The 13,637-nt window shown below is 39.5% G+C and overlaps 1 protein-coding gene across 3 annotated transcripts; it reads left to right on the forward strand.

Moving 5' to 3' along the window:
* Positions 1 to 881: 881 nt before the first annotated feature.
* On the forward strand, positions 882 to 13,631 carry ZNF518B (zinc finger protein 518B). 3 transcript variants are annotated; one of them, XM_074865778.1, is made up of 2 exons: positions 882 to 953; positions 7,249 to 13,631. In XM_074865778.1, exon 2 carries the CDS (start codon positions 7,457 to 7,459, stop codon positions 10,697 to 10,699), a length of 3,243 nt encoding a protein of 1,080 aa, XP_074721879.1. In that variant the 5' UTR covers positions 882 to 953; positions 7,249 to 7,456; the 3' UTR covers positions 10,700 to 13,631. The 3 variants fall into 3 exon arrangements, with proteins under 3 accessions (XP_074721879.1, XP_074721880.1, XP_074721881.1); XM_074865779.1 differs by lacking the exon at positions 882 to 953 and adding an exon at positions 969 to 1,130; XM_074865780.1 differs by lacking the exon at positions 882 to 953 and adding an exon at positions 1,311 to 1,624.
* Positions 13,632 to 13,637: the final 6 nt, after the last annotated feature.

Consider the following 13,637-nt stretch of genomic DNA (forward strand, 5'->3'; position numbering starts at 1 on the left):
AGGTCATTCCAGTACAGAACTGATCGGAAGATGTAACTTACTCATGGTTCCTCTTATCACACAGAATCCATGCTAACAGAGCCATCAGCAAAACAGAGTTTAACTTTGAAGTCATGTGCCGAAAAGCTCCTTTTTAAAGACACCATCTGGAAAGACTTTAGGCCCTTAACCTTTATTTAGGTTAAATACAGTTTCCATTTGAAGCAGAGGGGTTAGATACTGTCGTGACGTTAAAGGTACTTTTAGAGGGCAAGATGCTGGCAGGTAAGCTCCTTTTTTCTCCCTTCAAATATGACTAAGAACAGTTTATTTAATGAGGAATTTCGATTTTATAGGCAGCATCTCAAAATATGCTATTGCTACGCCATTGTGGTACTTAACTGAGCAATCCCGGTGAAATGTATGCTCACACCATATACTAATAACACACGGTGGTATCGGCAGAATGTAGAGAGATTACTGGGCACAACAGCTCTTCCTTTGGCCTTTGGCCTGTTGATGGACGGCCAGCAGGCAACAACCTGACGGTGTCCCTTCTCATATACCCTCGCCTGCCATCTTGCAGGTGTTTCAACACCAGCCCAGCTTCTTCCCCCACGGCTCGCACTGTGTTCCCGCCCCGCGCTGGGTCCCACACGGATGACAGGTCCCCTCGGGGGTGCGGGCCGCGCTCCCGGGGGCTCCTCGAGGCGTCACGGCCGCGCCGGGGCCTTCCCGTCGGCGCCCCCGCCGGGCCGGGCCGGCCGCGGTGCGCAGTGCGCCTGCGCCGCCGCCGCCGCGCCCGGGGCGCCTCAGTAGAGCTCTACACGGCGCCGCCGGCGGGAGCGGCGGGGCGGCGCCGGCCAATGGGGCGGCGCGGCGCCGAGCGGCCGCTGAGGTCAGTTCCGTCGCCGCGGTGGGCGGGGGCCGAGCTGAGGCGGCGGCAGCGGCGGTGCGCGCCTGCCCTCGCGGGGGTAAGTACCTCAGGGCGGGGCGGGAGGGCGGGAGCTGCGGGCCGGGGAGGATGAGGATGAGGATGGTGATGAGCGTCGCGTTCCTTGTGCGTCTGGAAACAAGGGCTGCGGCGGCGGCTGGCGGGGTCTCCCGTGAGGGAGGCAGCCCTCTTCTTCCCTCGTCCTCCTCCGAGCCAGGTAAGGCTCCCCCTCCCTCGGCCTGTGGCAGCCGGGTCAGCGCCGCGGCTGTCGGCCGCTCCCCACCGCGCAGCAGCCGGGTCCCGGCGGCGAGCGCGGGCTGCGGCCCGGCGGGCCGCGCGGTGCTGCCCCCTGCGGGCTGGCGGCGGCCCTGCGCGGCGGCGCGGGCGGAGCCGCCGCCCCGGCGGCAGCGGCAACGGCGGTGGCGGGCGGAGGTCTGCGCGGCCTGCGGAGGGTCCGCCACCCGCCCGGGCAGCGGCGGGACTCGGCCGCCGGAGACGGCCCCTGGACGAGGGACGCTTGTCTACCCCGGCGAGGCGACATCACTTCTGCGTGCGTCGGCTGGATGCCCGAGAAAATGGGATTTTTTGGTGTTGGCTGGCGGGTGCTGCTGTCTCGTGGACGCCATCAGGCTGCCTTAGACTCGTCTGGACTGTAAAGCTGTTGTCCAGGTTTGTCATCTTGGCTGCTTCCGGAAGAAAAGGAGCTTTCGGGTTAGTAACTGTATTACTGAACAAAATAGAACATTCTGTATTTTGGATGTAAATAGTGTTTTTTAGAGTACTTGAGCAAAATATTCGCTTAATTAAATCCTACATTAAGTTTTGTTGAAGAGAATCTATCATAAAGTATTACATTGGATTTCTTCTACATAAATGATTTTGTGTCATTATAGGTGTAGCTGAAGTGTCCTGCAGCATACGTTTAATAAAACCCCTCTGTTTTATTGTTAAAAAGACTAATGGTATTTTACAGGATTTTGCTTGCATTCTGTTCTGCATTGTTACTACAGTAAATGGTTATAGTCAAGGCCCTTTTCTTGCACATACAGATAGTATTGGCCAATTTTAGCAGGAATTAAATCTGTAGAAATGAAATTTAGCATCTACATGAGTGTTTTAAGAACTGGGTATGGAGAGATACGTACTTTTAATGGGAGTCTCCCCCCTCTCCCATTTTCTTCAGTGCCATATTTCCTTGCTTTATTGCTTACAGGCCTTAAAGCTTAGAGTAAGGTAATGCTAAATCCTAGTCAGTATGCTTCGGATATACAGAAAGATTTTAAAAATGATTGTGAATTGTATGAAATGTGCAACATAAATTTAGAAGTTGATAATATATGTAATGATAAATAACTCTACAAACATCCCTGAGTACTTTCTAAAATGCTACTTTTGATACAGTAGTTATTTGAGAATGGCTTGCTTAGCTTATTGCATGACGACTACCAAGCAATTGAATATGTCAGTAATGTGTTTCTTTCAGATACAAATAAAACTAGGCCTCAGTCCTAGAGCCACACAGAGGCAGACCTCCATTTCGGTAGAATACTGTACAGTCTATATATGTATCTGACTTCTTACAATGCCAATAAATACCAATAAATTGGACAATTTTTCACCTATGCATTCTAAAAATAGTGATTTACCTTTAATTAGTATTTTTCATAACTTTATATCATAAGTAGTATCATTTTTGAATGTAATTTTTTTCTGTAGTGTGAAATAACTGTGTATTTCATAATAAAAGGAAGCTCTGAAAATCTGGTGCATGGTCTTTGCTTTTTTTAATTCTCTGCATTGGCATTCCTTATTCATGTTGATGGAAAAACTTCATGTGAATTTCAGATACAAAAAGTGTTACGACTGTGTGATTAGCTGTTACTGTGAAACAATGTCTTTTTAAGAAGAAATAACGGTAGATAAAATTGGTGTATTGGAATATTTTGTTTTTAATACAGGATCAATTCTTTTAATTAGTACAGTATGTTATACTTGAGTGAGGCGTTTTGGATCTCTCCCAGTCATTAGGCCTAAAATTAATGACTGTTAATTTCAGTTACGTAGTTGGATCAGTAGAACAGTTAATTCTGCTTAACTGAGAGAGTCAGTCCATGTTAAATGGATAGTATATGCCATATTAATAATTGTAAAATACAAACAAGGTAATCTTAAGCTTACACAGAGATTTAAGTTTTTTAGAGACTAAAATTTTACGCACTGTGTCTTCCTGAGCTTAGTGTGCAAGGGGTGTGTGCTTTGCTGCAGTGGGGTCTTACTTAACGTGATCATGTATGGTAATTGCATGCTGGTTGTCACACCCATTTCATTGATAGCAGCATATAATTTGAGATAAAAACTGGAACTAAAACACTGGAAATGTTTTTCTTTGAAATGATGAACAAAGTTATTCATATATTTGAAGTAAATGGAAATTTTAGGCGTATAGAATAATGGGAGGACACTAGCAGTTCCTGTCTTGACAGTGGCCACATCAGTGGTTTGTCATCTACTGCAGTGCAAAAAAACTTGTACTGGATGAATTTGGCGTAGTCAGCTGCAGAGGATATTTATGACTATTTTGTTTTGGTTTTAATTGGTCTTTGTTTTGTAACCTTCACGTAAATCTGATATCCACTGTTTGGAATGCCTTTTGACTCCTGTGGATCTATTGATCTCTGTGTCTTGAGCAGCAAGGTTCAAGATACACTAGTGTTGTGTTAAAGGTGGGAATATTTCCTTTTATTTAATGCCCCACTTCTTAATATCACTGAATTGCAGATGATTGGTGGAATGAATGAGAAAGTTTGGTTTATCCTCCTTCTGTTGTCCTTTTTCCATCTACCTCTTAAGTTTCTGCTTTCAATTCTTTTCAAAAGTAGAAATTTTTTTCAATTTCTCCCAATTCAGGTACTCTATGGTATTTCCAAGTATTTTTACAAACAACTTCTGAATCCATTCCTGTAAAGACAGGGACTGGAATTGCTTTTAACACTCCTTATTACTCCATTCTTCATCCATCCTATTCTTGCATTTGCCGTTCAGACTTCATGCAGACTTTCACTTCTCCCTTTTAATGATATCTTTGGATTGGTCTGTGTGCTCTGCATTTGATTGTAACTTGAAAAACTTGGTATATATCTTTTAATTAAATCTTCTGAAGCATATTTACACACACACACACACACACACCCCAACTATGGAGTGATTGGATGCTGGATTGCACCACCTCTCCGTGTGTGTTGATGGTCTTATTTTTCTAAGTAACCAGAAAAAGCAAATAATTCTTTAAAATAGAGGAATGAAACTACAGTGTACTTTTAGACTTGTTTTATGGAAAATATTGATAAAGTGGACCTGTTTGCATCAAAATTTTTCTTCTTAACTATTCAGTGTTCAGGAAAGATTGGTGAAAAAATAGCCAGGGAGATAACAGCAGTGTCAATTTAGCATCACCTGGTTATTCAGGTTTTTTTCACTTTGTACTAGGTCTGGCTGGGATGGAGTTAAATTTCTTCATAGCAGCCTGTAGGGTGCTGTGTTTTGGGTCTATGGCTAAAACAGTGTTGATAACACACCAGTGTTTTGATTGTTGCTGAGCAGCGTTTGCACAATGTCAAGGTTTTCTTTTTACCCCCTCTCTGCTTCTGCTGCAGTGAGTAGGCACGGGGTGGGCAAGAGATTGGGAGGACACGCTGCTGGGACAGCTGACCAGAATTGGTCAAGGGGGTAGTCCATACCATATAATGTCATGCTCAGCAGTGAAAAGTGGAAGTAGAGGAAGAAGAGGGGGAGAGGGGGGTGGCTTCCAAGGTGTCTGTTGCTGGGGAACTGTCTGGGCCTTGGTCTGTTGGTCTCCTTGTGGAAGGTGGTGAGAGATTTCCTTTCTATCATGTCCCAACAACGATCGAAACCTGGATTCTAGAAACATGGTATTTGTCACAGGTCTGAATGGCAGCTTTATTTTCACTTTCATATATAAAGCTGTTTGAGGGAGGAAAGTTCAGAGGGATTACTAGCCTGTTCTTTGAATTACTCCTCTTAAATTTTTGTAGTCTCCTGTTGGACTGAGCAGCCCAGAAGTGTTCGTAAAATGTTTGACAGTATTTCTTGTACTTTCTTGCTCTTCAAAGCGGGTGGATCCTTCTTCATGTTGTCCCATAAGGTGAAGTTTACAGTGTTTAAAAAAATATAAGAAAACTGTCAGTGTTTTTAGTACCGTTTTTTGTGGTCAAGGATGTTGATGGCATAAAGTACTCTATGCTTATCTTTTGGTCAGTTCGTATGGAGGACAGTTTCAGTATCAGTGAGTAGCTGTTAACAGCAAAAAAAGGCAAATATTGATCTAACTTGACACTTTCCTTTCAATTGCATTTTTTGTTCTTTCTTAAAGCCATACAGAAATGTTCAAAGCATCTTTGGTCTGGATCTTGAGCTTGTCAAGATTTCTTATTATCTTTCTCCTGAAATAACAGTGGCTCTCCTGAACATAGGCCTACCATAACACTTGGTGTCGGTAGGTTCATCGTAAGTCTTAAGAACTGGTATTAGCAGGGGAAGAATGATCTGAGACTACTAGAAACATTTGTTTTTCTTTCCTCTTTAGATAATAGAGGACATAATGTTATCAATACTAGAATTGCTTAAAAAAAAAAAATCTTCGGCTCATGATACACTTTCCTCCTGCCTGGGAGGCTGCCATTGATTGGTTTTTCACATCAGGATGTAGAGGTTTTTCACATAGGAATGTACAGCTGTCTGCATTGCAATGGGATGAGATTACTACGATCCTAAGAACTACCTGCTGAGTTTTACAGGTGTGCAGCCATCTGCTAAAGAGTGAAAAGCCCAATTTGTTGTTGCTAACCAGTTTTCTAACTTATTTTTACTGTTGTTTGAGGTTACATCAATATACTCACTCTTTGTAGAGCCCCATCTTTAGGGCAGCATTCCTATAGCAGTTAGGGATATTTGCAAATGGAGCACAGGGAGTTGTGAGAGAAACTTTCTGCATCAGATGCTTACTCCTGTCAAACCATTGTGGTGATACACCCTAGTGTAAAGTTTTCCTCATCCATGTAGGATTATTGTAATAGGATGCTACTTAGGTGATCTCAGCGCTGTCACAGCTTTTGGAGTCCAGATCAGGCCCTGCTCTCTGTAGATAGACTTTGAGAGGAACTGGATTTCAGAAGCAGAAGCCTTCTGTAGGATGTATTGAAATCTAAAGCAATTTAGAAATAACCTAATGAAGTAGGATCTATACATGAATGCAGATCTGTCTGTAAGAGTGACTAAGAAAGATGTTGAGAAGATTTTACTTGTTGTTAGAGTTGGACTTTTTTTTGTTTTATGTATGTCTCAAAGATAATTTAGTTGTTTATTTTCCAAATAATAGTGGTCTCATAGTCTTTGCAAAAGCTTAAAGGCTGACATCTTGTTCATGTTAAATACAGAAAAGAGATAGTAAGAGTGCTGGAACATGTGGGGCCAAATACACTGCACAAGTTAATGTGGTTTTCACTGATATTACTGCTCTCTCTCTGACTTCTGTTACGTTATTTTACTTGATTGACACATTCTGTATTATCAGGATGGAGTAGTACGCTTGTCCACATGCATAGAAGTGATTATGCTGTGATATTAATAGAAGTGAAAGTAATTAATTTTGCAGCCACAGATGGTTTTGACTTCTTCACTTTGAGAACATGTGAAGTATAAATGACATCATGTTATGAATTAGTGTTTAAGACTGTTTGGATCTGAAACATTGTCACTGATTAGAAAAGAACTTTACTTCAGGAATTTCCATGCTAACTTAATCCTTATATTTAAAAACAGATTTGTAGTTGAGTGTTTCTAGTAACCATTGTAGTCACTTCCCTTTTTCCTGCTGGAATTCACAAATGAGTGGCACTTGCAGTGTTTCATGGAAGTGCAGTGTTTTCCCGAGTTAAGGGCTGTATATGAACTGAAATCATATTCTGCTGCTCAGTTTTGTTACCAAGTGTCTGTCTTGTTAGGTTTATAAATACATTTCTTAAATGTAAAATTTTTTATGACATGGAAGAAATAGCATGAACTTTTTAGTTCTTGACGCATAGCAGATAATTTTATGAATTTCTGAACATTTTGGGTAAGAACAATTGTTAAAGTATTATTTGATTTGGTATGTTTTGCTTAGAGTTAATGGTTGTACGTGCAGAATACAATCAGTGGCATATTAACTTGCACTTTGTAATTCATCTGTAGTCCACTAATAGTTCAATTATTAGTTCACTGTATTTCAGTGATAAGTGAATCATAACTGACTTAATCTTCTGCTTTTTATTCTTTAGTGCTGCAAGTTGACTGAATAAAAATAAGAACGTGGAATATAATATGGATGCAGTTGCTTGAGCACCATTTCTTCCAAAGTGTATATTCTGCAGATTGGTGGCCTGAATGATTGATTGATAAGCAGCATACACAAGACTAATATCAAGAAAACATTCTGTCTCTTGCTGATGTGTTTGACAAAACTGGTGCAGAGTCACGTCTTCTGAAATGCAGTTGAAAAAAATGAGGGAAATTTTACCAAGATTGTACCCTGGCCAAGTTAATGATGAAAATAATTCCTTAACTACATCCCCAAAGCAATCTTCTGAGGATAAAAAAATTCCATCAAAAGGGGATGATGACCAAAACTGCTGTTACCAAGGGACTGAGGCTGAGAACAATAAGTTGTCGCTGATAAGCTGTATAAAATGCAGAAGTGTTCAGAAAATTTCAGTGCAAGATATAGAAAAGCATAAGAAGCTTGGGTGGACTGAAGACAAAAATTTTATCTGCAAGAAGTGCAATCATATTACACCACCATCTTTCCATTTTGTTCCTGAGGCTGCCAATGCAGTAATCTTCGAAAAACGTGAAAAAAAATCCCCAAGTAAAATCCAGAAAACATTTAAAGTTAAAAACTTTCTGCCAGGTAAATACTACTGTGATAAATGTAGATTTTCAACAAAGGATCCTTTACAGTATAAAAAGCATGTAGGTCAACATGAAGAAATTAAATTTATTTGTTCCCACTGTAGTTACATATCCTATACCAAAGGAGAATTCCAGAGACATTTGGTGAAACACACTGGAACTTTTCCGTATCAGTGTGAATACTGTGAATATGGTGCTGTTAGACATGACTATATAGTAAAACATACAAGAAGAGTACATGAAACACCCACAAAACAGCTGTCAAATACTATCATAAACCACAAGCAAAAGAAGCCGAGTCAAAGCACTTTATTTGAAAAGCAGAAATATGATAAAATTTCTTTTCAGAATGAACTTTCACATTCGTCTTCGAATATGGTTTGTGAGATTCCGAGTAAAGCAACTAAAACAGTCTGTTCGTCTCGTGATGTAGAATGTAGCATAAACACAGCATCAGTCCAGGATAAAACAATATTGGAGGCATCTGAAATAAGTGTATGTGAGAATCAAAGTGTGGAAGTTGAGGTTTATTCTCCAAAAACGGAGCCTTTAGAACCTGGGATGCCTTTAACAGTAATTGCACCATCTGAACTTGTAGTTCCTTCTAACTGTTTAGCTCAGATAGTAGAGATTAAAATAGTGAATGGAGCACAACAGCTGGTTCTTAAACTAATTCCTATGAAAGAAGCAACTTCCAAAACTGTGAATGGTGCTGAAGAGGAACTTGAGAATCAAGGTGTAGAACGATCTGCCGGAGGAAAAAAACCATCTGTGTCTCAAAATGAGTTACTAACCATGGAAGTGAATGTAGACAAATTATCCAGTGTTAGTAATCAACTTCATTTGGATAGTACATATGACAAGAATTCTGAATGTCTTGCTTTTTCTGATTCTCAACTCTCAGATGGTAACTCTGTATCTATACAGAGGGAAGATGCATCAAAACTATGCTTTCATTTGGTGAAAGGTATTGATGTCCATTCAGGTGTTATAGAACTTTGTTCTCCATCTCTGGTGATAAATAGTACTGAAAAAAAAAGTGATCGTAAATCCTCAAGGTGGGAAGTAGATGGAAAAAATAACTTACATTATGACTTGTATTGTTATGAAGAAGGTGTGGATATACCCCTTCCAAAATATGCTGCTATTTCTGAAGATAAAAGTTCCAAGAACATTTCAGTAGAGGCTGCTCAGGAGGGTAAAAATTACTCTTCTGCAGTCCTTAAACAGAAGGATACATTGCCTCTGAAGAGGGATGACAAAGTGTGTAGGATTCTGCCAGTCAGCTCTACAGAAACACATTTAGCTGGTAAGGGTTTTGATAAAAAATCTGTTACATCTTCTGAAGCAGGAAAAAACTTTCATGTCACTAAAACTCTGCCTTGCGAGAACATGACTTTTGGCTTTGGCAAAGTAAAGAGAGCTGAAACTGTAAGTCAAAAGAACAGTCATCTTCTGGAATCATTAAAACCACAGAAGATGGAAAATAAAGGCAACCCTTTTGAGGGACCTGTTATTTCGTCTGTATTTTCTCTGAGCTCTGGAGCTGAAAACGTTCCAGAGGGTATCAGATGGGATGACACAACACGCAATAAGAAGTCGGCAACAGTGTTGTGTAGAAAGATTGCTCAGCTCATGTCTGCTGCTGAATCTAACATGAAATCCATGCCTTTGAGATGTCAGGCTTCTAGTAAAAAGGTGCTTATCCCTCAAGAAAATTCAGCAAGCTGTGGGAGAGTTGTTCCAGCCACTGAAGTGGAACAGTCTGCATCTTTGCCTCAAGTGCATGGTGGAAACAGTATGATTAGTAGTGAAGAACACAGTAAAGATCAATTGCTTACAATTGCAAGAACAGCTAAAAGCAGGGTAACTAAAAATTCCCATGTTGCTACTCCAGTGTTTATCCCCAAAGGGACAATGCTGAGAGTGCTGAATGCTACTAGCAATCAAAATTCAAATGGAATAGAAAACAGGAGCGAAACATCAGCTCCTCCTATGTATTGCAATGAAATGTTTCTGCCTCGCCCGGTTCCTGTCAGTGTTTCTGAGACACCTAGCAGGAATTTGCCGTGTTTGCCTAATCAGAGTGAACCGAATGCTGAGTCCCGAAGTATATCGCTCAGGCAAAGACCAAAGCGAGAGGCAAGCGTTAAAAATCATGGCAAACAAAGTGGTGCACTATTTCAGAAAAGCAGTGACGTGGGTAAGCAAAGCAAACCCTATTCAAAAAGTCAACTAGGTCCCAAAAATAAGGCAAAACAAACAAGCTTCAGGGAACTTCCTAAGAGGAAAACAAGAACTCAGTCAGAAACCAGTTCAAGTTCTGACATGTCGTATCTGTTGACAGCAAGACGACTTCGGCTTGTCCCTCTGAGAATGAATCAATTGATAAAATGCCCTCGTCGTAACCAGCCAGTTGTGGTACTAAACCATCCTGACGTTGACTCGCCAGAGATAATTAATGTCATGAAGACTATCAACAAGTATAAAGGTCAAGTCCTGAAAGTAGTTCTATCAGAAAGGACAAGTAGTTGTCTTGGTGTCAAACGTTATCGCAAGCGTCTTACTCTTCAGAATGTTGAGACAGGAAACCAAGCAAAAAAGCAGAGTATGCTAAAAATGAAACTAAAAAAGACCCATAAAAACAACTACCAGGTGGTGGAAACTTCACCAGCTGAGGCACTTCCGTGTCTGTTTAAGTGTTGGTTTTGTGGAAGAGTGTATATGGACCAAGAAGAATGGATAAGTCATGGTCAGAGGCACTTGATAGAGGCAACCAAGGGTTGGGATGTTCTTTCTCTTCCAGCAAAAAAGCGTTAAGTGAGAGACTGGGGGAGGTTCCCCCTCTTATTTTTAATGAGTGCCACTAACTTGCTTGGAAAGGAAGACTGAAGTAACTTTTATTTTGCCAAAAGGTCTCTACTGTTAGCAAAGTAGAGGAAGAGAGCGGAGTTATAGAGATACAGAGAAACCAATAGTGAGGATTAAGCACTACTTTGCACTCTCATGTTTGAAATTTGTATTGGAGGTCAACTTCATCTGTTCCATAGGAGAAATCTGAGAAAGAATTGCTATGCAAACACCTTTCTAGTTACTGTTCTCTGTGCTAGGATACTGTGCTGTTAACTGGTTTGTGCTAGGTCTGTATAGATTAAAGTCTTAGATGATAAGATCTTTATAAATTTAACAGAGTTCAGTTTGCTTTATTAGACTGTGGTGTTTCAGAGATCAAGTATGTGTGTATTGAAAAGCACCTTTGATCCTCTGTGGGCAGCAAGTGTGGATCATAGGTTTTAGTGGCAAATTAAGCACCATGCTTAAAAAGTAAAACTTAAATGCAAGTACTCTGTTTCAGTGAAACAAAACCACTTCTGCTGACTTCAGAGGAGATACAAGGGTGTAAATGAAGAATTGCTGCGATCAAGGTCAGATAGCACTAAAAAGTTAATTTTGTTTAGTACTTAGTCTTTACCTAGCATTTATTGTGTAAATGAGAGAGAGCAGAACACTGTCAGCTTTCTGTACTGTTTTTGTTCTGAACAGGCAGAGCCAGAGATACCATCAGGCTTGGACCGATAGAAGAGAGAGAGAAGCTTTCCTCTATGTGGTCTCAAGGCTGGTCTGAAATCTAAGGGAGTAATAGCCAGACATAAACTTTACCACCGTGTGTGTGTAGCCTGATAGAAGCACGTTTGCAGAACTGGGCATTTGGTTAGAACTCTAGTTGGTGAGTTAATGCGTATTTACAGGGGGAACTTGCTGAAGATGAAGATTTTTCAAAACTGTGTTGCACAGCTTTTACGTTGACAATATTGAACCAGATTTGCAGTGCAATGTTTCATCCTTCTTTATCTTATGAATTTTGATGTTGTTAGAATATATTTTTTGTAGGCCTCAACTCATACAAGCATGTGCCTGGTTACATATGTATGTCTAAGGTGTATCCACTGACTTCAGTGCAGTATAAACATTGGTCAGTTGCTTAAACACTTTCCTAAATCAGGGCCAAATTTCAAGTTTTTAATGAAGAGGGATGGATGTTACTGAAGTTTAACGTTTCTGTACATGAACAATAGATTTTTTTCTTCATCTTGTCAATTTTAAATAATTTAAAAATCATAGAATGAACTATACTGAAGCACATATTTACAATGAAAATCACTTCTTGCATTTTTACAGATAAGAAAATCAATACTGACTCTAATGCTGGATGTGTGTTCTATGTTTGAACTGGGACTACTCTTGAGAAACTGGTAGTCCCTAACTTTTCACTGTTGGTGCATTTTTGTAAACAGTTTAAGCTGGGAATATTTTTTTATAACCTCCAGCAGATTATACATTGTTTTGATAAAGTATGTATCATATCTGCATTGAAATGTAAATATTTTAAAACTACATTTGACTGAGGCTTATTTTCAAAACCAGTTAAAACATTGCTTTCCCATCATTTTGCAATACAGTGTTAAAATCCTTCAGATAGTTGGTGCTTGAAGTCAGATTTTTGAAGTCAGATCTTTTTCATCATGTACACATGGAAAATTTTTGTATCATTTGTATCAGACTAATCTGTTTCACAGAACAAACTTCCTTTTGTCTGTTTTGTCAATAATAATGAAATGACAGTTCTCATTTTGTATTTAAATGGAATTATATTTTTTTAGATGGGTACACTAGAGGGGTTTTTTTCACTTCATATACTTTGATGCCAAACCTAACAGTACTGTTTGCATTTTTGATTGTGATAATAGCTTCCATTTTAAAATTCTGGCATATCACATATAATAAATATTGAAATTGTTAACATAAAGGAGGAATTTTAACCATGGTTTTTTTTTTTTTTAACTCCTTCAGTCCAGGCTACTGTTTGAATTAATTCTTTTTCTGTAGAAGCTACTAAATAAATAGTTTTGAATTTTCTTTGTAAGAGTTGTCACTGACAAAATTAGAACATTCCTCATGAAAGCTGTACTGTAGGGGGATGGGGGAGGCATTGCTGCTCAGCTTTATAAACTCTAGGTGGTTTAAGTATACTAGTAATGCTTGTCTTTTGTAAGCAAGTTTACTGTTTTAGTAGACATCTGCAAAGCTTTGTATGTCACTGCCATAATCTGCTATCTAAATTGTTAAGCTGTGGTTTTTTTCATGCATTTAATTTAGAAACTTTTTTTTGTTTGTTTTAACCTGAAAACCTTTTGTCAGTTAAATTGTATGGTGGCTATGAAACTCTCAAAGCAGATTACATCATACCTCTTTTCCTTTTTATAAACTCTGCCAAACTCTACTAGTTTCTGTTTTGTTAATTTTCATTCTTATTATTAGATAATGTCAAGTCAGAATAATTTCCTTCAAGTTTAACAGTCTTAGTGGTTTGAGAGAAATAATTATAATGAATGTTCTCTTTCATTTTGATGCAGCATTGAGAAATAAAAAGGTTGCAAGGAAATAACAGCCAACTGCTAAATTTTTTTAGAACTAGTTTGTGCAATTACATCATAGATTGGGTTGGAATGTCATGTTTTGGGCTTGAATGTTTTCATTCTTCTTGTTCCTATTCTGTAAGGATAAAGTAACGGAGGTTGCTTTCTTGGTATATTCCAAATACCTAGTCAAACTTCTGAGTGTGCTTAGAAAGGAAGATTATGGATGCTTTGCAGAAAAACACTAAAGTTTGCCTTTCATATTTATAATGAATTTAGTTAAGCCTTCCAAAACTCATATGAATAAATATTACTGTATTTTTTGCCGAAAAAAATAGCTT

This window comes from Strix uralensis, chromosome 4 (genome assembly GCF_047716275.1).
Source record: "Strix uralensis isolate ZFMK-TIS-50842 chromosome 4, bStrUra1, whole genome shotgun sequence".
NCBI classification, from domain to species: domain Eukaryota; kingdom Metazoa; phylum Chordata; class Aves; order Strigiformes; family Strigidae; genus Strix; species Strix uralensis.

Coding starts and splice junctions, on each gene's coding strand:
- ZNF518B (XM_074865778.1), top strand. CDS start 7,457: ATGCAGTTGAAAAAAATGAGGGAAATTTTACCAAGATTGTACCCTGGC.